The 21,655-nt window shown below is 41.8% G+C and overlaps 1 protein-coding gene across 1 annotated transcript in view; it reads left to right on the top strand.

Moving 5' to 3' along the window:
* Positions 1–21,655, top strand: part of BAZ1B (bromodomain adjacent to zinc finger domain 1B) — a 73,483-nt gene that overhangs the window by 49,515 nt on the left and 2,313 nt on the right. Inside the window, exons 13-18 of the mRNA XM_023655439.2 lie at positions 27–209; positions 13,887–14,034; positions 15,107–15,254; positions 17,094–17,209; positions 20,001–20,146; positions 21,332–21,435. Of these exons, the coding sequence (XP_023511207.1) occupies positions 27–209; positions 13,887–14,034; positions 15,107–15,254; positions 17,094–17,209; positions 20,001–20,146; positions 21,332–21,435 (845 nt within the window). The remainder of the gene's footprint in view (positions 1–26; positions 210–13,886; positions 14,035–15,106; positions 15,255–17,093; positions 17,210–20,000; positions 20,147–21,331; positions 21,436–21,655) is intronic.

The raw sequence follows: 21,655 nt of genomic DNA, 5'->3' as shown, positions 1-21,655 counted from the left end.
TCTGGTTTTTAAATCATACTCTGTAGGTGATCTCATTAGAGAAACTGAAGGATTTTGGTGAGTGTGTGATTGCCCTTCAAGCCAGTGTCATAAAGAAATTTCTTCAGGGCTTCATGGCTCCCAAGCAAAAGAGAAGAAAACTCCAAAGTGAAGATTCAGCAAAGACTGAAGAGGTGGATGAAGAGAGAAAAATGGCAGAGGAAGCAAAGGTATTTAGTTATGAAGATGTAGTTTTATGACTGAGTAGAAGCGTGTGATCTACTTTTAAAATAGTCCGACCTTGTGCTTCTTAGCTACTGTAAGCACTGTTCCTGAGCCGTTGCTCCGTTGTTATCACCTGGACTAAACTTTGTGGTTTCCAAACTGGGGTGCGGGGCACAGCCCTGCCTCTAGGGCTGGATAAAGGGTCAGAGTGCCCCCTCTCCCTTTACTCAGCTGATTCCTTTTTTTTAAGAGGCAGTGGTAAAACGTATGAAAAGAATAATTTAACTTTTTAACCATGTTCATGTCTACAGTTCTGTGTCCTTAAGTACATTCGTACTGTTCTGCAGCTATCACCACCATCCATCCGCAGAACATTTTCATCTTCCCAAACTGGAACTGTGCCCATTAAACACTAAGCTACCCATTTCACCCTCCTCCCAACCCCCAGCAACCAGCATTTTCCTTCTGTGTCTGTGAATTTGACTACTCTAGGTACCTTATCTAACTGGAATCATACAATATTTGTCCTTTTGTGACTGGCTTATTTAACTTGAGCATAATGTCTTCAAAGTCCATCTGTGTTGTAGCATGTGCCAGAATTTCCTTCCTTTTCAAGACTGAGTAATACTCCTTTATGTGTATGTACCACATTTTGTTTATTCATCTGTTGATGAACACTTGGGTCAATTCCACCTTTTGCTCATTGTGTGTAATGCTGCTGTGGACCTTGAGAGCTTGTAGCAGAGGAGTGCAGTTACTTGTATACCCTTGACCGAAGAATGGTCCTCCTCTATAGGCGAAGGTCACCCTCTCTAAGTGCACAACTTTGAGAGGGATGCACATGGAGTGGTGAAGGACGAAGGGGATAGCCAGCTAGGTCAGCCAAATCAACCCTGGTGATCAATGGGGTGACAGATGTTGCAGTCAGATTGCCCTCACATTTAATAACACTGCTGTGAACATGGGTGTACAAATACCTGCTTTGGTCCCTACTTTTGAGTTCTTTTGGGTATATACCCAGAAGTAGAATTGCTAGATCATAGAGTAATTCTATTTAATTTTTTGAGGAACTGCCATAACATCTTCCACATTGGCTACCCCATTTGACATTCCTGCCAGCAGTGCACAGGGTTCCAGTTTCTCCACATCCTCGCCCACACTTACATTCTGTTTGAAAGTACCCTGGGTCCTAAAGGCTGTGAATTAGTATCTTCTGGTTTTGATTTGTATTTTGCTGGTGATTAGTGGTGTTGAGCATTCTTCCATGTGCTTACTGGCCATTTGTCTATCTTCTTTGGGGAAATGTCTGTTTGAGCCCTTTGGCTTTTTTTTGCTGAGGAGGATTAGCCCTGAGCTAACATCTGTACCAATCTTCTTCCATTTATATGCGGGTCACCACCACAGCTTGGCTTACAAATGGAGTAGGTCCACGCCTGGGATCCAAACCCACAAACCCAGGCCACCAAAGCAGCATGCTGAACTTAACCACTACACCACGGGCTGGCCCCCTGGCTATTTTTTAATTGGGTTGTTTTTTTAGTTGTTGAGTTGTATGGGTTCTTTATATGTTCTGGATATTAATCCTTTTATATATATGATTTGCAAATATGTTCTCCCATTCTGTGAGCTGCCTTTTCATTCTATTAATAGTGTCTTTTGATGTGTAAAAGTTTTAAATTTTGATCAAGTTCAACTTATTTGTTATTTTGTTGTCATCTCCAAGAAATTATTGACAAATCCAATGTCATGAAGCTTTTCCTCTGTTTTCTTCTATAAGTCTTATAGTTAGCTTTTATGTTTAGATCTTTAAGGCAGTGTGAGTTAACTTTTATAGATTGTATAAAGTAAGGGTCCAACTTCATTTTTTTGCATGTGGATATCCAGTTGTCTGTTTTTATAGTTTTAAAAGTAGCATGCACAGGCCTGGCCCTGTGTCCAAATGGTTAAAGCTCTGTGCACTCCACTTTGGCAGCCCAGCTTCATGGGTTCGGATCTTGGGTGCAGACGTACTTCACTCACCAGCCATGCTGTGGCAGTGTCCCACATACAAAAAAATAGAGGAGGATTGGCACAGATGTTAGCTCAGGGCAAATCTTCCTCAGCAGAAACGAAAAAAAAGAAAAAGCATGCTCATTATAAGTAAATCAAATGTGAGAGGTGGGTAAAACATGAAACAACTCCCATCCTAGTTTCGCTCCCCAAGGATATCACTCTAATAGTTTGATGTGTTTTCTATATACATACAAAGATAATTTTGTTGGAGTTTTACAGAATGGAATCCTGTGCATAATGTTGTGCAGTTTTTCACTCAGCAACGTATCCTGGGCATTTCTCCTCCTCCCTGTCTGTCCTTATAGATCTACCTAATATTATGCTTGCTTGTTTGTTTTTTTAAAATCCGCACCTGAGCTAACAACTGTTGCCAATCTTTTTTTTTGTTTTTTTCTGTTTTATCTCCCCAAATCCCCGCGGTACATAGTTGTATATCTTAGTTTCAGGTCCTTCTAGTTGTGGCATGTGGGACTCCACCTCAACGTGGCCTGATGAGTGGTGCCATGTCCGCACCCAGGATCCGAACCAGTGAAACCCTGGGCCGCCAAAGCAGAGCATGTGAACTTAACCACTCAGCCATGGGGCTGGCCCCTATGCTTGTTTTTTTTAACATCTTGATTCCTTACTGATGAACATTATGTTGTCTCCGGTTCTTCTTTATTAGAATAATTAGCAGCTCCATGTTTTTCTGTTTTGTATATTAGATTTCTGCTTAAGATAACTTGTGCAGAAAAGAATTTGAAAACAGTACATTAAGGGAGAAGTCCTAGCCATTACCCAGTGGAATACTTTCCTATATTTTTTATTTCTCTCTCTCCCTTCCTCTTCCTCTTTGCTTCCTTTTACAAGCATCTAGTAAAAGCTTACCCCTGTCAGCCAATGTGGTTAGTCTGGAGGTTATAGTGAGGAGTAGAAGCCAGAAATCTTTGCCCTCAGGAAACTCAGTTTGAGGGTGAGAGATGGCTACAGTAGTGTGGAAAGTACTGAGGAGAGAGCAGTGTGAGCCATACCTAGCGCAAATAGAGACGACTTCCCAGAGGGGAGAATGTATCAGCTGGGTTTTGTAGGGTAAGTAGGAATTAATCAGGTCATGGAAAGGGGGCATAGGCTTTGTTAGATTGAGCTGAAATTGGCCTTCTCATCATTGACAGCTGGTCCTTGTTTTGGTCTTCGAGTTTACACAGAGCCAGTTTACTTTCTAAAGTTCCTCAGATGTTTGTACACAGTTGTCATGTTTCCCCTAAGTTTCTTCCTGAGGTCAAGGGTGATACGTGATAGAAGAAAGATAATTTTGGGCAAGAGGTAAGCAGATCAGAGAATGAAGATTCAGTTAGATAAAGGTTTAACTATTAATTCATGATATAAACTCAGAGACTTCACACTTATGTCGTTGTCTTTCTGGGATTTAGTTCTCACCTTCCTTTGTGTTCCTTTTAAATGGCCATAGGGCATCCAGGTAGTCTTCTAGATGAAGTCGAAGGCCTGAGATAGTTAATAGTGTCCTTTGCTAAATCTTTTTTCATTAGGCACACTTTTTAGCCTGACTGAGTACTACATGGGTTTTGTTTTTTGTTCAGTTCTATATGGAAGAGTCTCTTGATGTGATCTTTCCTTGCCATTTCTTTACTGGTAACATTTTCTTCTCACGAGGAACTAGTAGCTGTAGAATTCTCATTAAGTTCTTTTTTAGTACTCAACCTCATAGCGAAGTAACCTCTTTTTAGCTTGTCATATGAGACTTGATTCTTAGCTTAGTTAGGGAGGAAAATGTGAGCACTTTGCAGGTTTAACCTTGGGGCCCAGACATGTACACAAATGGAAAGCATGGAAGAGTTTCTTGGAAAATCAATTAGGTTGCCTACTAAGTAGTTCAACAATGTTCTCCATTAAAATGGCATTATGCCCCACAGTTCCCCACCAAAGGTCAACTTTGCCATGGCTCTGAAATTTTCCACTGTCCTTTGCTTTGAAGATTTCCACTTAGCACAGGCCAGGGCTTTTTCAGCTGGTGCTAGGTTGTTGCATGAGCTAATATCAGTCTCTTAATCTGGGCTTCAGTTTCCTTATTTATAAAAGTAGATTCTCTCTCAAATCGCATTTTGTAATAGTCGATGATTTCAAATACTTAATGCTTATTTGATTTTCTTGCATTAAATGAGAAAGATGTATAATTTGGCAAATTTCTGGCTTCTGTTAGGTTCTCTCTTTACTTTGGATGCGTTTGTCCTGACAACCTGATTATTTGTTTTTGCATTTTAAATGTTCTTTTGTGGAAGAATGTGATCTGAAGCCTCATTATATCCTTGCCGAGATATGATATTAACCTTTATACTGTTACGTAAAGGGATTAATGGTGACTTGCATGTAAGCTGGCTTCCCCTTGATTCTGTTATATCCATTTCTAACTAACCAACTTTATTTAACCGTGCTAGAGAATTTTAATTTTTCATCAGAGTAGTGTGTCTAGACAGAGATCCTTTACTGGATGCCACCAGTGTTGAATATCAAAACTTTATCTTGCCACTATTTATCTGTTTTTAAAAACACTGTCTCGAATATGGTAGGAGTTTTGTGTGTGTGTGTGTTTTTTCAATGTGCTGGACTGTTTGGAATTTTGTACAATGGGAGGAAACAGGATGTTCTTTCAAATCTTGTGTGCTGAGTGTTTTTGCCCTGAAAATTAGAGGCTGGTTAGAGTCTAGGCTGGTTTGGATGAATAACTCAGTGGATAGTAACAGGATGCTAATGACTATCCAGTATGTATAATGCCAAGAGCATTGGATTGAGGATCTGGAGAACTGAAGGAGACCTGGCCCTAAATTACTGTGAGAGCTTGGGCACACTTTTTTTCCATGAAAAGTAATAAACAAATGTTCATAGCAGTATTATTCAAAAGAGCCCAAAATGGAAACAACCCATGTGTCCCTTTTTTTTTTGATTTTTTTTTATTAAGTTAATGATAGGTTACAGTCTTGTATGATTTCAGTTGTACATTAATGTTTGTCATTTGTGTTGTAGGTGCACCATTTCACCCTTTGTGCCCACACCCCACCCAACCTTTCCCCTGGTAGCCACTAATCTGTTCTCTTTGTCCACATTTTTAAGTTCCTCATATGAGTGGAGACATACAGAGATTATCCTTCTCTAACTGGCTTATTTCACTTAACGTAATTCCCTCAAGGTCCATCCATGTTGTTGCAAATGGGATGATTTTGTTCTGTTTTGCAGCTGAGTAGTATTCCATTGTATATATATACCACAACTTCTTTATCCATTCATCTGTTGATGGGCACTTAGGTTGCTTCCATGTCTTGGCTATTGTAAATAATGCTGCAATGAACATTGGGGTGCATAGGACTTTTGGAATTGCTGACTTCAAGCTCTTTGGATAGATACCCAGTAGTGGAATGGCTGGATCGTATGGTAGTTCTATTTTTAATTTTTTGAGGAATCTCCATACTGTTTTCCATAGTGGCTGCACTAGTTTGCATTCCCACCAGCAGTGTATGAGGGTTCCATTCTCTCCACAACCTCTCCAACATTTGTTACTATTAGATTTAGATATTTTTGTCATTCTAATGGGTGTAAGGTGATATCTCAGTGTAGTTTTGATTTGCATTTCCCTGATGATCAGCGATGATGAGCATCTTTTCATGTGCCTATTAGCCATCCGTGTATCTTCTTTGGAGAAATGTCTGTTCATGTCTCCAGCCCATTTTTACATCGGGTTGTTTGATTTTTTGTTGTTGAGTTGTGAGAGTTCCTTATATATTATGGATATTAAGCCTTTGTCAGATATGTGACTTGCAAATATTTTTTCCCAGTTAGTGGGTTTTTTTTTGTTTCAATCCTGTTTTCATTTGCCCTGAAGAAGCTCTTTAGTCTGATGAAGTCCCATTTGTTTATTCTTTCTATTGTTTCCCTTCTCTGAGAAGGCATGGTGTCTGAAAAGATCCTTTTAATACTGATGTCAAAGAGTGTACTGCCTACGTTTTCTTCCAGAAGCCTTATGGTTTCAGGTCTCACCTTTAGGTCTTTGATCCATTTTGAGTTTATTTTGGTGAATGGTGAGAAAGAATGGTCAATTTTCATTCTTTTACATGTGCCTTTCCAGTTTTCCCAGCACCATTTGTTGAAAAGACTTTCTTTCCTCCATTGTATGCACTCAGCTCCTTTGTCGAAGATAAGCTGTCCATAGATGTGTGGTTTTATTTCTGGGCTTTCAATTCTGTTCCATTGATCTGTGCACCTGTTTTTGTACCAGTACCATGCTGTTTTGATTACTGTAGCTTTGTAGGATGTTTTGAAGTCAGGGATTGTGATGCCTCCCGTTTTGTTCTTTTTTCTCAGGATTGCTTTAGCAATTCGGGGTCTTTTGTTGCCCCATATAAGTTTTTGGATTCTTTGTTCTAATTCTGTAAAGAATGTCATTGGGATTCTGATTGGGATAGCATTGAATCTGTAGATTGCTTTAGGTAGAATGGACATTTTAACCTTGTTTATTCTTCCAATCCATGTACATGGAATGTCTTTCCATCTCCTTATGTCGTCATCCACTTCTCTCAGAAAGGCCTTGTAATTTTCATTATATAGGTCTTCACTTCCTTAGCTAAATTTACCCTGAGGTATTTTATTCTTTTTGTTGCGATTGCGAATGGTATTGTGTTCTTGAGTTCTTTTTCTGTTTGTTCTTTATTAGAATGTAGAAATCCCACTGATTTATGCAAATTGATTTTATACCCTGCAACTTTGTTGTAGTTGTTGATTACTTCTAAAAGTTTACCAATGGATTCTTTGGGGTTTTCTATATATAAGATCATGTCGTCTGCAAACAGCGAGAGTTTCACTTCTTCCCTCCCTATTTGGATTCCTTTTATTCCTTTTTCTTGCCTGATTGCTCTGGCCAGGACCTCCAGTACTATGTTAAATAAGAGTGGTGATAGAGGGCATCCTTGTCTCGTTCCTGTTTTCAGGGGGATGGTGCTCAGTTTTTGCCCATTGAGTATGATGTTGGCTGTGGGTTTTGTCATATATGGCCTTTATTATGTTGAGGTAGTTCCCTTCTATGCCCATTTTGTTCAGAGTTTTTATCATAAATGGCTGTTGAATCTTGTCAAATGCTTTCTCTGCATCTATTGAGATGATCATGTGGTTTTTATTCCTCAGTTTGCTCATGTGGTGTATCACGTTGATTGATTTGCGGATGTTGAACCATCCCTGTGTCCCTGGTATGAATCCCACTTGATCATGATGTATGATCCTTTTGATGAATTGCTGAATTCTGGTGACCAAAATTCTGTTTAGAATTTTTGCATCTATGTTCATCAGTGATATTGGCCTGTAGTTCTCTTTTTTCGTGGTGTCCTTGTCAGGTTTTGGTATCAGCGTGATGTTGGCCTCATAGAATGTGTTAGGAAGTGTTCCATCCTCCCTAATTTTTTGGAATAGCTTGAAAAGGATAGGTATTAAATCCTCTCTGAAAGTTTGGTAGAATTCCCCAGGGAAGCCATCTGGTCCTGGGGTTTTATTCTTTGGGGTGTTTTTGATTGCTGTTTCAATCTCTTTCCTTGTGATTGGTCTGTTCAAATGGTCTGCTGCTTCTTGACGGAGCTTTGTGAGATTGTAGGAATCCAAGAATTTATCCATTTCCTCTAGGTTATCCATTCTGTTAGCATGGAGTTTTTCGTTGTATTCTCTTATAATCCATTGTATTTCTGCGGAGTCTGTTGTTATTTCTCCTCTTTCATTTCTGAGTTTGTTTATTTGAGCTTTCTCCCTTTTTTTCTTTGTAAGTCTGGCTAGGGGTTTGTCAATTTTATTTATCTTCTCAAAGAACCAGCTCTTTGTTGCATTGATCCTTTCTACTGCCTTTTTCGTTTCAATAGTATTTATTTCTGCTCTGATTTTTATTTCTCTCCTTCTGACTTTGGGCTTTATTTGTTCTTCTTTCTCTAGTTCAGTTAGGTGTAGTTTAAGATTGCTTATTTGGGATTTTTCTTGTTTGTTAAGATGTGCCTGTATTGCGATGAATTTTCCTCTTAATACAGCTTTTGCTGTATCCCATATGAGTTGGTATGGCATGTTATCATTTTCATTAGTTTCCAGGTATTTTTTTATTTCTTCTTTAATTTCTTCAATGATCTATTGCTTGTTCAGTAGTGTATTGTTTAGTCTCCACATCCTTGTGCGTTTCTCAGCTTTTTTCTTGTAATTAATTTCTAGCCTTATAGCATTATGATCAGAGAAGATGCTTGTTATTATTTCAATTTTTTTAAATTTGTAGAGGCTTGCCTTGTTTCCCAACATATGGTCTATCCTTGAGAATGTCCCATGTGCACTTGAGAAGAATGTGTATTCAGCTTTTTTAGGATGAAGTGACCTATAGATGTGTATTAAGTCCAATTGTTTTAGTTTTTCGTTTAGCTCCACTATTTCTTTGTTGATTTTCTGTCTGGATGATCTGTCCATTGATGTGAGTGGGGTGTTGAGGTCCCCTACTATTATTGTGTTGTTTTTAACATCTTCCTTTAGGTCTGTTAATAGTTGCTTTATGAACCTTGGTGCTCCTATGTTGGGTGCATAGATATTTATAAGCGTTATTTCTTCTTGATGAAGTGTCCCTTTGATCATTAATATGTCCCTGTGTGTCTCTCTTTACCTGTCTTATTTTGAAATCCACTTTGATATAAGAATTGCAACACCTGCTTTTTTTCTTGCTATTAGCTTGAAGTATTGTCCTCCACCCCTTCACTCTGAGCCTGTGTTTGTCCTTGGGGCTGAGGTGTGTTTCCTGGAGGCAACAAATTGTTGGATCTTGTTCTTTAATCCATTTTGCCACTCTGTGTCTTTTTATTGGAGAGTTCAATCCGTTTACATTAAGAGTGATTATTGAAGCATGTGGACTTAAAGCTGTCAATCTGTTGCTCATTATCTGGCTTTCCTGCTTTTCTCTTCCTGTGTGCTTTATCCTACCCATTTGATACTGCAATTTCTTATGCTGGGTTTCTTAGATTTTTGCTTATTTATGATTTGTGTCTCTGTTCTGTTATTTAGTTTAGTGGCTACCCTGAAGTTTGTATTTAGAATCTCATGTATAATATAGTCTATTCTCTGGTGGTCTCTTACTTACTTGGCCTAGACTAATTTAGTCCCTTTGCTCTTCCCCTCCTAAATTATTATTTTCACTTCTTGTTCCAACTTGTGTTATGAGTTTGTAGTTAGAGTGATAAGATCATCTTTGCTTTGGTAGTTTCCTTACCTTTATCCTAATGCTATAATTGAATATTTGTTATCCTATTCTGGTTCTGTTTATCTGTCTCCCTACTCTGTGGTTTGTGACCCCTTTCTCCCTTTTTTCTTTTTTCAGGCATGACAGCCTTCTTGAGGATTTCTTGTAGTGGAGGACTTTTGCTTACAAATTCCCTTAACTCTTGTTTGTCTGGAAAAGATTTACTTTCTCCCTCTTATCTGAAGGATATTCTTGCTGGATAGAGTATTCTTGGCTGCAGATTTCTATCTTTTAAAGCTTTGAACATGTCACTCCATTCTCTCCTAGCTTGTAAGGTTTCTGCAGAGAAATCCACTGAAAGTCTGATGGGAGCTCCTTTGTAGGTAATTCTCTTTTGCAGCCCTGAGTATTCTTTCTTTGTCGTTCATTCTTGCCATTTGTACTACTATATGCCTTGCAGTAGGTCTTTTTACACTGACAAATCTAGGAGATCTGAAAGCTTCGTCTACACACATTACTCCCTCAGTCCCTATATTTGGGAAGTTCTCTTCTATAATTTCATTAGGCACACTTTCTGCTCCATTTTCCTTTTCCATGTTCTCGGGAATTCCCATGATCCTTAAATTCTTTCTCATTGAATCTGCTGTCTCTCTAATACTTTCCTCATTCCTTTTAATCCTTAGTTCTCTTTCTTCGTCTGTCTGGAGCCATTCAGCCTATCTTCGGTTATGCTAATTTGCTCTTCTATGGAGTCTACCCGGGCATTCAAGGAATCCGTATTCTGTTTTATCTGGTCCATTGTGTTTTTCATCTCTAGTAATTCTGTTTGATTCTTCTCTATGATTTCAATCTCTTTTGTGAAGTAACTCCAGAACTTGGCTTGTTTCTCTTTCTTTCTACCTCATTGAGTTTTTTGATTATAGCTGCTCTGAACTCATTTTCATTTAGTTTACCTAATTCCAAGTCCTCAGGACTTAATTCTATGTTTTTATTGTTTTCCTTCTGGTCTGGGGCTTTTATAAGTTGCTGGATGGTAGAGGAGCGGTTTTTTGTATGGTGGTAGAATTCGGTTGCAGTTACAGCCTGTCGCCACTAGATGGGGTCGAGTGCCGTCATTCTGAGCTCTCCAACTTCGGGCAAGATGGCGGTGCCCAGTGCGCTTTGCTGGGGCGGGGGCAGGGGCGGTTTCTCTTGCAGACCGATCTGGATTCGATCAGTTCTGTTCTCTGGTCTCCCGGGGCCCTGCGTTTATGGGGTCCCCACGCCCTGAAGCTTTCCCCCCTCAGCGGGTTTCCACTGTACCGGCAGCGGGAGTCCTAGACAATACCCTGGTCGTGCGGCCCCTCCCCTGCTCCTTCCCGGACCCGTGTGGCGATCCCGGTTTCTAGGGGATGGAGCGATGTTCTCTCCTACCGCGTTCCGGCTCCTCCGAGGTGTCCTCTGTCTTTTGATACTGTAGGTCTCTGAGTCCGGGCATTAGGTTCATTAGCTGAAATTCAGAGTTTTTTTTCAGTCCTTTGTTGTACTTTGAAGGGGAGAGTGTCCCAGGTCAGCTCACCCTGCCGTTTTGCTCCGCCTCCTTCCCATATGTCCCTTAACTGATGGATAAACAAAATGTTCATAATTATCCATACAATGGATATTATTCAGCAATTAAAATATGGTGAAGTACTATTACATGCTACCATGTGGATGAACCTAGAAAATATTATGCTTGTAATAGAAGCTGGTCACAAAAGGCCACATGTTATATGAAATGTCTGGAATAGGTGAATCTATAGACCAAAGGTAGCTTAGTCGTTGCCTAGGGCAGGGAAGTTGGTGGGTTGGGGTAGGGAATGGGGAATGACTGCTAATGGGTACAGGATTTCTTTTGGGGTGATGAAAATGTTCTGTAATTAAGATTGTGTTGATAGTTGCACAACTCTACAAATATATAAAAATCATTGAGTGTACACTTTACAAGGTGAACTTGTTAATATATAAATTATATCTCAATAAATCTGTTTTAAAAATGAGGTTAAGCTTATTTCCAAGATATCTTTCTTTTTTTTTTTTTAATTTTAATGAGGCCAGATAAGCTGTTGAATGTTGAGTTTTGTAATTTATGGGAAATAAAGTAAAAAGCAGTACTAGTATATGCTGATACTACTTTTTCTTGAATACTTGTGTGCATCTGACTATCCACTAGAGGACAGCAAAGCCTATTTTGGCCATTCCCTGCCTGTTCTCAATAGCACTCTTTTTAAGAACGGAACCTAAAATTTTAAAATTTATGAAGAGATTCGAGTTGTTATGGCAGTAAGTGAATGTGTGGTAGTCATATGTCAGCTCTCCGTTACATCAGGGGAGAAGACCAGCAAGGTAGCTGTGATTGTGGACCTCACTTTTTACTGAGGAGCTCTGAAGAGGGAAGGAAGGAAATTGTGCTGTATTTTGAAAGCAGATGTTGAAATATATGCACTGGAGGTTGGAGTAAGGAATGAGTGTTTCCACGAGAACTTTAGCAGTCTTTTAAATAGATTTTTTATGTGTTTATATTACTTAGTCTTGTTATTCAAAAATTTATAGACACAGAGCTCTCTGTGGTCCTCTATTTCTGTAGGAAAAAGAAAAGACAGCCTTTGTTTCCCTCCCTCAACTCTCACACTGCAGCTTCAGAAGTAGCTCAGCTGTCTCTGTCCCTTGGCAGCTGTTTTAAAGCCTGTGGCCTTCCAGGCTAACTGCCCTTTCCTATAGGAGGAAGACTATATTACTTAAAATAGACCTCTCGGCCCAGGTCAGGGCATCCCTCAGTGGTGTTATCATTTAGCTAGAGCAAGCCAGGTTGTAATGGTTGTAAAAGTGGTAGGCATTGCTGACTTAACGTTAGTTCCGTCGTGACTGAGTTAAGCAATATGACCTCCACAAGGTAGATGATAATAAGCCAACCCAGTCTCTCAGCTTCTACTGTGTTGCCTAAGCTTTACCTTATCCATCTCTGTTGTATTTTCTGACTGTCTGATGTATTTTCTAACTGTCTGAGAATGATAGCCTGTATTGGCATTTGTTTACATGGATGCTCACCTAATCATTTAGGCAAGAAGTGCTCTGAAAACATCCCCCAAATCACCTTTTGACTAATAAAACAGTAAAACAAATAAGTGAATTATCCTAAAATGGCATTTCTGTTCTTCCTTAGATTGTATATTTTATAGGAGAGGGTTTATCATTGAAATGTCTGATTATATCTTGCTCCATCCTAACCGTGTTTTGCTTGGCTAATTCAGAATTAATTTGCATTTTCTGATGGTGTGAGGCGGCAGCGCAGGCTGTGCGGAGAGTAACTGCTCAGAATGAAGTCAGGCTAACTCTTGGGATTCGAACATTTTCACTTAAGTTAGAAGGTGGTGATAGAGTCATGAGGAATATTTCCTATCAGTACTTAATACTTTTAAGGGTTGTAGAATGCTGTATAGATTTTATTTACTATTTCCAGGCCCTGTAGTCTGGGATTGTGGCACCTATTAGTGCAGAAACTGATAATCTTGTTAACTGAATTTTTATTAGCTGCATGACATTGTTGCATCTTAGCACTTACACAATACAAGTGTTTCTGCATTTAAATGATATGGAATCTTTAAGTGGATTTCACTAGAAGAGACCTGTCTCTAGTCATTTCCCCACTTTAATTCTTTTTTTTCCTTCTTCTTCTCCCCAAAGCCCCCCAGTCCATAGTTGTATATCCTAGTTGTAGGTCCTTCTGGTTGTGCTGTGTGGGACGCCGCCTCAGCATGGCCTGATGAACGATGCCTTGTCTGCGCCCAGGATCCAAACTGGCAAAACCCTAGGCCACCGAAGCAGAGCACTCAAACCTAACCACTCGGCCATGGGGCCACCCTCCCCCACCCCCCACCCCTCTGCCCTTAATTCTTTTTTTTTTTCTTTTAAAGATTTTATTTTTTCCTTTTTCTCCCCAAAGCCCCCCAGTACATAGTTGTGTATTCTTCGTTGTGGGTTCTTCTAGTTGTGGCATGTGGGACGCTGCCTCAGCGTGGTCTGATGAGCAGTGCCATGTCCGCGCCCAGGATTCGAACCAACGAAACACTGGGCCGCCTGCAGCGGAGCGCGCGAACTTAACCACTCGGCCACGGGGCCAGCCCCTGCCCTTAATTCTTTGTGTGATCTCTGGCAAGTTTTTTTTTTTTTTTTTTTTTTTAACCCTTTAGAGCCTTGATTTCTTCTGTAAGATAAATGGATTAGACTGTAGGAGCTCTAGGAGGTGAATGTACTCAGAATTCTCTTGTCTTTACCTATTCCTAGTCCTCTCTCAGTGTATACTGTTAGTATTGCATGAAAAATTCACATTTCATGTTCTTTGGGGTCATTGTAGTAATGCTGTCCTGGTTTGGTCCCTGTTTAGGTTGCATCTGCTCTGGAAAAATGGAAGACAGCAATCCGTGAAGCTCAGACCTTTTCCAGAATGCATGTTCTACTTGGGATGCTTGATGCCTGTATCAAGTGGGATATGTCAGCAGAAAATGCTAGATGCAAAGTTTGTCGAAAGAAAGGTATATTTAGATCAAAGTTGCTTATCTGAGTCTATTAGGGACTAGGACTTCCATTCCCAAGATCTTTTCTCCCCTAAAGTATTCTGTGTACAGTTTTTAAATGTGGTGGGACAAATTTTACCTTTTCCTAGAAGTCTGTAGAATGCTAGTCTTTGAATCACATGCCAGCAAATCAAAGCAGACCCTTTGTTCCTCTATTTTGAGTATAAAGTAAGAGCAGTTGAACTCTCTAATCTTTAAATTTCCCATCGGGAACAAAATTAGTTAACCTAAAATTTTGAATCTCTCTTACCATCTCTCAATTTTAGTCATCCGTGAAGTTAAGACGGGTGCTACCAGCAGAGGGCAGTATTTATACATTGTGAAGAATACTTGGGTTGGGCCTTCCAGCACTGAGTCTACAAAACAAGGCATTTGGGACTGTTTAATGCTGAGAGCTTTCAGGGCCCATACGTGTAACAGGAATTTCATGGCTGAAAGCCTCCCGGTGACTGACTTTTCAGTGGCTCAAGTTATCTTGTGAGTTAGGTTAGGATTTAATTCCCAAGGATGAAAAGACCTGTGTAAAATCATTTGATTGCTCTAAAAACTGATTTAGAATGAAAGTTGGAGAGGAGAAATATGACCATGTTAAGTTGGTTAGTCCACCAAATGTAGGGAAACGAAATGGTTTAAGAGAACTGTATCAGGTATGAGTTGTGAATAGTTTGGGGAGTGAGGGAGGCAGACGAGCCGAAACTGTAATACATCATGGGGATTCATTTCTTAGTGGGAGAGGAGCAGCAAAATTTCCTGCTTTCACTTGGTCTTGGCTACTTCTTAGTAAATGTTAACTGTCCTCTTATAGCCTTAGGTAGGTTTGGGGATGTGAGTCAGAAGACCTGAACCCTAAATTAGTTATCGTCTAGTTTATGCTACATTTCTTTTCAGAAAATGACTACATTTAAAAAAAGGTGGGTATGCTAGAATGTTTGTTCTTCCATGGCTTTAATTGAGGGTGAGCTGCTTTTTCTTACAACTCATTGACTGTTGCCATGCTCCCAACAGTGCTATACAAGTTATCTCCTTGCAGGTGAGGATGACAAACTGATCTTGTGTGATGAGTGTAATAAAGCCTTCCACCTGTTTTGTCTGAGGCCGGCCCTCTATGAAGTACCAGATGGTGAGTGGCAGTGCCCAGCTTGCCAGCCTGCTACTGCCAGGCGCAATTCCCGTGGCAGGTGAGAATTTCTTCTTTTAAAAACAAATGAATATATGTTATAATTAAGCTTTGCTTGTTCAAACTGAATGACTCTAAGGAGTTTTAAGTTCATCTTTGGATACAGAGTCTTATCATTTAAAGCATTATAGTAGCTCAAAGGACTCTGATTTAATTTTAGCTTAATATTGACATTTTTAGTTTTCACCACCAGCCATATTCTATATTTTCTTGATCATACCTTCTTCTCAAATAATAATATATCTCCCTCTGCCTCTTGCTTCCATTTTGCCCACTTCTTAATTCGTGATTACTTCTGCAACCACTCACTGGTTAGAAATCCGAAACTCGTTACCTTCATTACCCATAGCTATTGTTTTCTTCCCTTATCGTGATTAGGACTGTGGTGTCACCTTGGACATCTTCCTCTCCCTCATCTTCCATATTCATTCGTTTGCCAGATGTTTTCATTTTAATGTCCAGAAGTCTTATGAATCAGTCTCCTACTGTCCATTCTCCATGCTCCCTGCTGTCATTTGGCCCTCCTACGTCTCTCACCTGGGCTCCTTCAGTGTCTCCTCAACTTCTTACCTCATATCTTTCCCCCTCTTATCCATCCAGCTTTTGTGGTGATACCAGAATGGTTTACGTAAATCAAAGATCTGCTTATGTCACCATCCTCTTCAAAGACTTGAATCTTCTTGTTGCCTCTAGAATAGCATCCGACTCCTTATGTAACTCTTGAGGCTCTTAGTATACGTTACTAGCTTGTGTTTTGATGAGCCTTCATTCCTGTGTTTATGTGCTTATTACAGGCTGTTCACTGTGCATCCTTGCCTGTTATGCTTTCCTCCCAGCTGGGAATATTTCCTTTCCTCGGCACTCCCACATGGGTAAATTGCCCACGGCCTACCTAAAATTGCACTGCTTTCTTGAAATTTCTGTACATCCTTAGGATTACTTGTTCCTCCTCTGTGTTCCAACTGAGCTTTCAATCTCTAAAACAGTATTTGTTGCATCTTGCCTTTATGGTTAGATTTTTACATGACTGTCTTCCCATGAGGTTGTTAGTGCTCTGAGAGTGGAGTTGGTGCTTTGTTCTTCACTCCAATCCCAATAAAGCCAATCACAGGGCCTTTTAAAGAGGAGACTCTTTGTATTTGCCAAGGGAATACCGGTGTTTTCCACGTTGAAGTTTGAGGTTGTAAAAGGGCAGCTTATAGGCACTCTGGCTTGTTCTCTCTTTGAAAGGGCAGAGCTGTTTGATCCTGACCCCACCTAACAGTATTACTCGGTTATTTCTCACTCCATTCCAGCTACACTTAGAGAGATGAGGCATGCTGCTCTGAAATGGTGGGGCTTTGGACCACCTGTTCTGAGCTGGGATTACCATTGCTTTGATGTTATGGTCATCTGCAAGCTGTTTCAGCTCCTGGAAGGGGGCCATCAAGGTGGAGTAACACCTGTCTGGGCTGTTTATCCTTTCAGTCCACCCCAGAGTTGGGGACAGCTTTTAATACCTGAAATGTTACATTATCTGGCTATTTTTGTGAGATGAAAAGGAATAGAATTTTGTCTTGTTTTGTGTGAGGATGAGTGGGGTTGCATTTTGGCCTTGATTTCTGTTGCTGTTGGTGTCTTACCCAAACCATTTGGGGCCTGGTGGAGGAGGCATGCTGTCGAAGCTTAATTTTTTATTCTGTTTCCTGTGTCTTGGCCAAGATTCAGGTTCCCTCTCCTCGTCATCAGATCTTTCTAATCCGTGAAGAGGAAGAAGTTGCTGGGACCCCTGTGGGACTTCATCCTTTCTAGGACCACTTGGGCCTAGAACCCTGTTTCCTATGCTCTTTCCTCCCCACAGGAATTATACTGAAGAGTCTGCCTCTGAGGATAGTGAAGATGATGAGAGCAATGAAGAGGAAGAAGAGGAAGAAGAGGAGGAGGAAGAAGAAGATTACGAGGTGGCTGGTTTGCGATGTAAGTATTCAGTTTGTCTTCATAGTTAACCTCACCACCTTCCAAGATGACTGGGAAGACTGGGTTGGCAGTAGATACCCAGCATTGCAATCATGCCATCTTCCTTTTCACACGTGTTGTGGCTGGGGGGGTGACTCCACTGCCCTGGTTTTAAATGGGTTTTCAAGGTGCCATTTAACCACCTTCCTAGTAGGAGGCCAGGTGGCCTGGTGTCAAGAACATTAACCTATAGCAGATCCACTTAGTCCAAGATTTAGTGGCATTCAAGGCCCCAAGTATGTTTATGACACGTCTGCTGGTTCTGAACCCCTTGGTGTATTGGGACAATGGGTAAGGAAGGGCTAGGCCCATTACCGTCTCCAGCAGTTCTCTTGGCCTCTGGTGCAGTGCTCCTTTCACAGCAATGAGTTTTCCTCTGGTTACAGTGATTTTCTCTTCCCTGTAGTGTGCAGGGCTATTGATTTGCTAGTTTGAAAAGAGAAGATTGGTTTTTCCATGGCTTAGGCATAGTTGTTAGGAAGGTACAGATCTGTTTCTCACTAGATGCCAGTAGGGAAAAAAGAGCCTCATCATTTACACTCACCTCGTTGATTCTTACTCTCATGTTCATTTTTCATGAGTCTGAGAGTCTTATCAAATTTTTTTTTGTTTTTTGGTGAAGAAATTTGGCCCTGCACCAACATCTGTTGCCAGTCTTTCTCTTTCTTTTTTCCCCCAAAGCCCTGGTATGTAGTTGTATATCCTAGTTGTAAGTCCTTGTAGTTCTTCTGTGTGGGATGCCGCCACAGCATGGCCTGATGAGCGGTGTGTAGATCTGCACCCAAGATCCAAGCTGGCAAACCCTGGGCCACTGAAGCAGAGTGCGCGAACTTAACTGCTTGGCCACAGGGCTGGCCCTGAGTCTTCTCAAATTTTGATGGTTAAACCTGAAGTCCTGCAGTCTAGCCTCTTTTTTTTCTTTTTGAGGAAGATTAGCCCTGAGCTAACATCTGCTGCCAATCCTCCTCTTTTTGCTGAGGAAGACTGGCCCTGAGCTAACATCCATGCCCATCTTCCTCTACTAAAGTGGGACGCCTACCACAGCATGGCGTGCCAAGTGATGCCTTGTCCGCACCCGGGGATCTGAACCGGTGAACCCTGGGCCACGAAAGTAGAAGATGCGCACTTAACTGCTGTGCCACCAGGGCGGCCCCCAGTCTAGCCTTTTAACAGCCTCCCTCTTGGCAAAATACACCCTTCTTTGTAGGTTAGTAAAAGAGACCACAGAGGAAGGTTTTGATGAGTTTCTGAAGAGATGGTGTAGTTCCCAAGGTCATAGCACTCTGACCAATTGTACTTGATATAAGGAGAGAGAGGATGTGTGGCATGACCGGTCTCTTACTGCAGTGGTGCTGCCAAAACCTGAGGGCTTTGGGCCTGCACACCTGCTCCCATCTCCCCAGTCCTGCAGGGTTTTAATTTGGGACACCTTAATTTCTCTTATTCCCGTAGGCCTCCTTTTGTTTGTTCAGTGGGCATGATTTCCCAGATACCCAGGGTATACAGACAAGTAAGTCCATTAACCCTGCGTTACAGAGACCGTTGTCTGCCAGCTGGAGAGTCATGATTTAGATGCATGGTTGTCTGGGAAAAGATTCTGAATATAGCAGTGTATTGATTTTATTTTCAAGGTAGTTGCTTTCCACTTTTGAGTTATTGCTCTTTCCAAGGAATTGGTCCCTCTCCAGGTTTCTAGGGACTTGTCTGCCAAAAGGATCTAGGAAGTATTTGGTGCTTCAGAACCCTTTGTCTGCCCTGCCTTTTAGGCCACCAAAGAAGATGTTCTCTAGTGCAACTCAAGGCCGTAGGTTGGTGGCTGTCCCTAGTATTCCGAGTTTCATCCATGGCATCAGATTCTTACTTTCTCTTCCTAACCTGGTCTTGAGCTTAGAGACCCTAAAATAGCCAACGAAGGGTTATCATGGTCCAAAAGTAGAATATAAAATGTTGCTCATTGATTGTATCATTGCCTTTGTATACCCATGTCTCTGTTCAAACAGCACCTCCCCACTTTCTAGGGAAAATTTTAGTGGAGAAGTTTTGAGCTAATCCTTCCTGGAACTTTGCTCCCTGAGGGCATATGGAAGAATGCTGATTTGTCTGACATTGAGCACCTGTTGTAAACCTGAGACACAGTAGGTCTTGGGTGCCTTTGTGTAGGGATCCTGGGCAGTGGCCTGGCCCACTGTCTGTGGTTTTCAGAAATGTAAGAAAACAGGACTTGGGGCTAGCCCTAAATTGGATTCAATGAGGAATACTTCACATAAGTATCAGTTTTACTCTGAAAAGATTGTGATGGTGAGTGTAGGATAACTCTGGGAATTATGAAACAGGATCTCTTCTACAGTTCCATCTCATATACACTCTCTGAGGCTGAACTTGGGCTGCAATTCCAGGCAGACTTATTAGCAAATGGCCTCTCCTCCTGAGGGAGTCCATTTACAACTGACTCCTTCAAGGGCCTCATTCCTGGGAGTAACTGAACAGGGTGGGGACAGAGGATAGATGTACTAAAGGACTGGCCTTCTGAAGAGGCCTTAAAAGGTCTTTGGCAGTTGATGAGAGGTATCTATTCCTCATCTACTCCTGCTACCTTTAAAGTGTGCCGTTAGGTAAGGCAAGAGATAAATGGCAAGAGCACCTTATAACCAAAGGAAGCAGTTGCTTTGCTTGTCCAGACTATCCCCCCATTCCATAGACATGCTCCCTTCATCCTCAGTTGTTTGCTCTGAATCCATATTTTTTATTTCAGTGAGACCTCGAAAGACTGTCCGGGGCAAGCAAGGTGTCATCCCCCCTGTAGCAAGGCCAGGCCGACGACCAGGTAAGAAGCCGCATCCTGCCAGGAGGTCTCGGCCGAAGGCACCACCTGTGGATGACACTGAGGTTGATGAGCTGGTAAGAATTCTTTATTGTCCTCTGTGACGTTTCTGTTCCTTATTCCCTACTCCAGCATTGGGAATTCATCAGGCGACAGGTGGGAGGCGCCCCCCGCTCGCTCCTCCCTAACTTTGGAGGCTGATTAAGCAGATGGGTGGGCCTCTAGCAGATGGAGGCAGCAGGTCCTCCAGGAACAGCTATGGCCGGCATTCCCCTGCTAGAGCCTGCACACGTCTCCTCTAGTTAACAGGCAGCCCTCGACTTGGGAAGGATTTTAAAATAGTATCCATGTGTCTCCAGTGGCTCAGAGGGGCTGGGTCTCTGTTGTGGGAATGTCAGCAATTTGGAGCCTTGCTTACTCTTGGGTCTTTTGCCGACAGTTGTTATGGGAGGGACGTTACCCTCCCCTCTGCTCCTCAACCAATGTAATTGTAGTGGTTTTGCTTTAGATTTCACTTGAGCTTTAAAGAACAAAAAGAGGCTCTTGAAAACTTGCTTGTTTTGACAGGTCAAATTGGGGTTAGGGGTGGGTTGGGAACATAAAGCAAGCCATTACAGAGCTCAGAGGGCCTGGAGAGGTCCTCCTGCTTGCCCAGCCCTGACTCCTTCAACTCTGTGGCTCTCCTTCTGCTGTGTGTCACGGCTGTCATGGCTACCTGCAGGGGAGGCCCCACCCCCTTTCTCCCTAGCCAGTTAGTTCCCACATACCTGCAGCGGGAGAGCCCAGAAAGGACATTGTACCTCTTGCTTTTCTTCCCTCAGACACTCCGCCCCCACAAAATTGGCTGTGCGTGGTCCCTATAACCCATCTGGCTTTCTGCAGTTGCTTGTTTATCCTCATCCACTGTGTTCCCATAATCCCAGGTCCATCTGCTCTCAGAGGGCTAGTGTCCTGTTGACAGTGGCCCTCTCTAGCTGACCTCTAGCAGGACTGCTGTAATATGGCAACTGCTGCCTGCTGTCTGCTTCTTTGATCACCATCCACGAGGGAGGAGGCAAGTGGGCTGATGGGAAGATGCTTGCCCCTGGCTGAGAGCACTCCCTGACTTGAATGTCAGATGATTTTGACTGTCTGCTCCAAGAAAATGGTTGAACTCGTCTTTTCTTTTCTTTTTTTCTTAAGTAGATATACACATTTTCTATTCTGTTTTCTCTTCTTTTTTCTTGGACCTATAATAACATGACTTCTTTCTTTGGCATCAGGTGCTTCAGACCAAGCGGAGCTCCCGGAGGCAAAGCCTGGAGTTGCAGAAGTGTGAAGAGATCCTCCACAAGATAGTGAAGTACCGCTTCAGCTGGCCCTTCAGGTGAGCCTTGTGTCCTCAAGCACGGCTTCTAGGTTCTAAGAGCATTCAGATGAGCCGCTGGCAGAGGGAGCGCTAAGCTGAACCCCAGGGAACAACCCTGATCCTTTCCTTTCAGGACATGTCTCAGTGGCAGGGGAATTAGCTTGCCAAACTGATAGAGACAGCTCGTAGTACAAGGTGACCACACCTTCTCTATGCCTGCCAGTTGGCTTATCCCAGC

The sequence above is a fragment of the Equus caballus genome, chromosome 13 (assembly GCF_041296265.1).
Source record: "Equus caballus isolate H_3958 breed thoroughbred chromosome 13, TB-T2T, whole genome shotgun sequence".
Lineage (NCBI taxonomy): Eukaryota > Metazoa > Chordata > Mammalia > Perissodactyla > Equidae > Equus > Equus caballus.
This window is presented reverse-complemented; position numbering and strand designations above follow the sequence as displayed.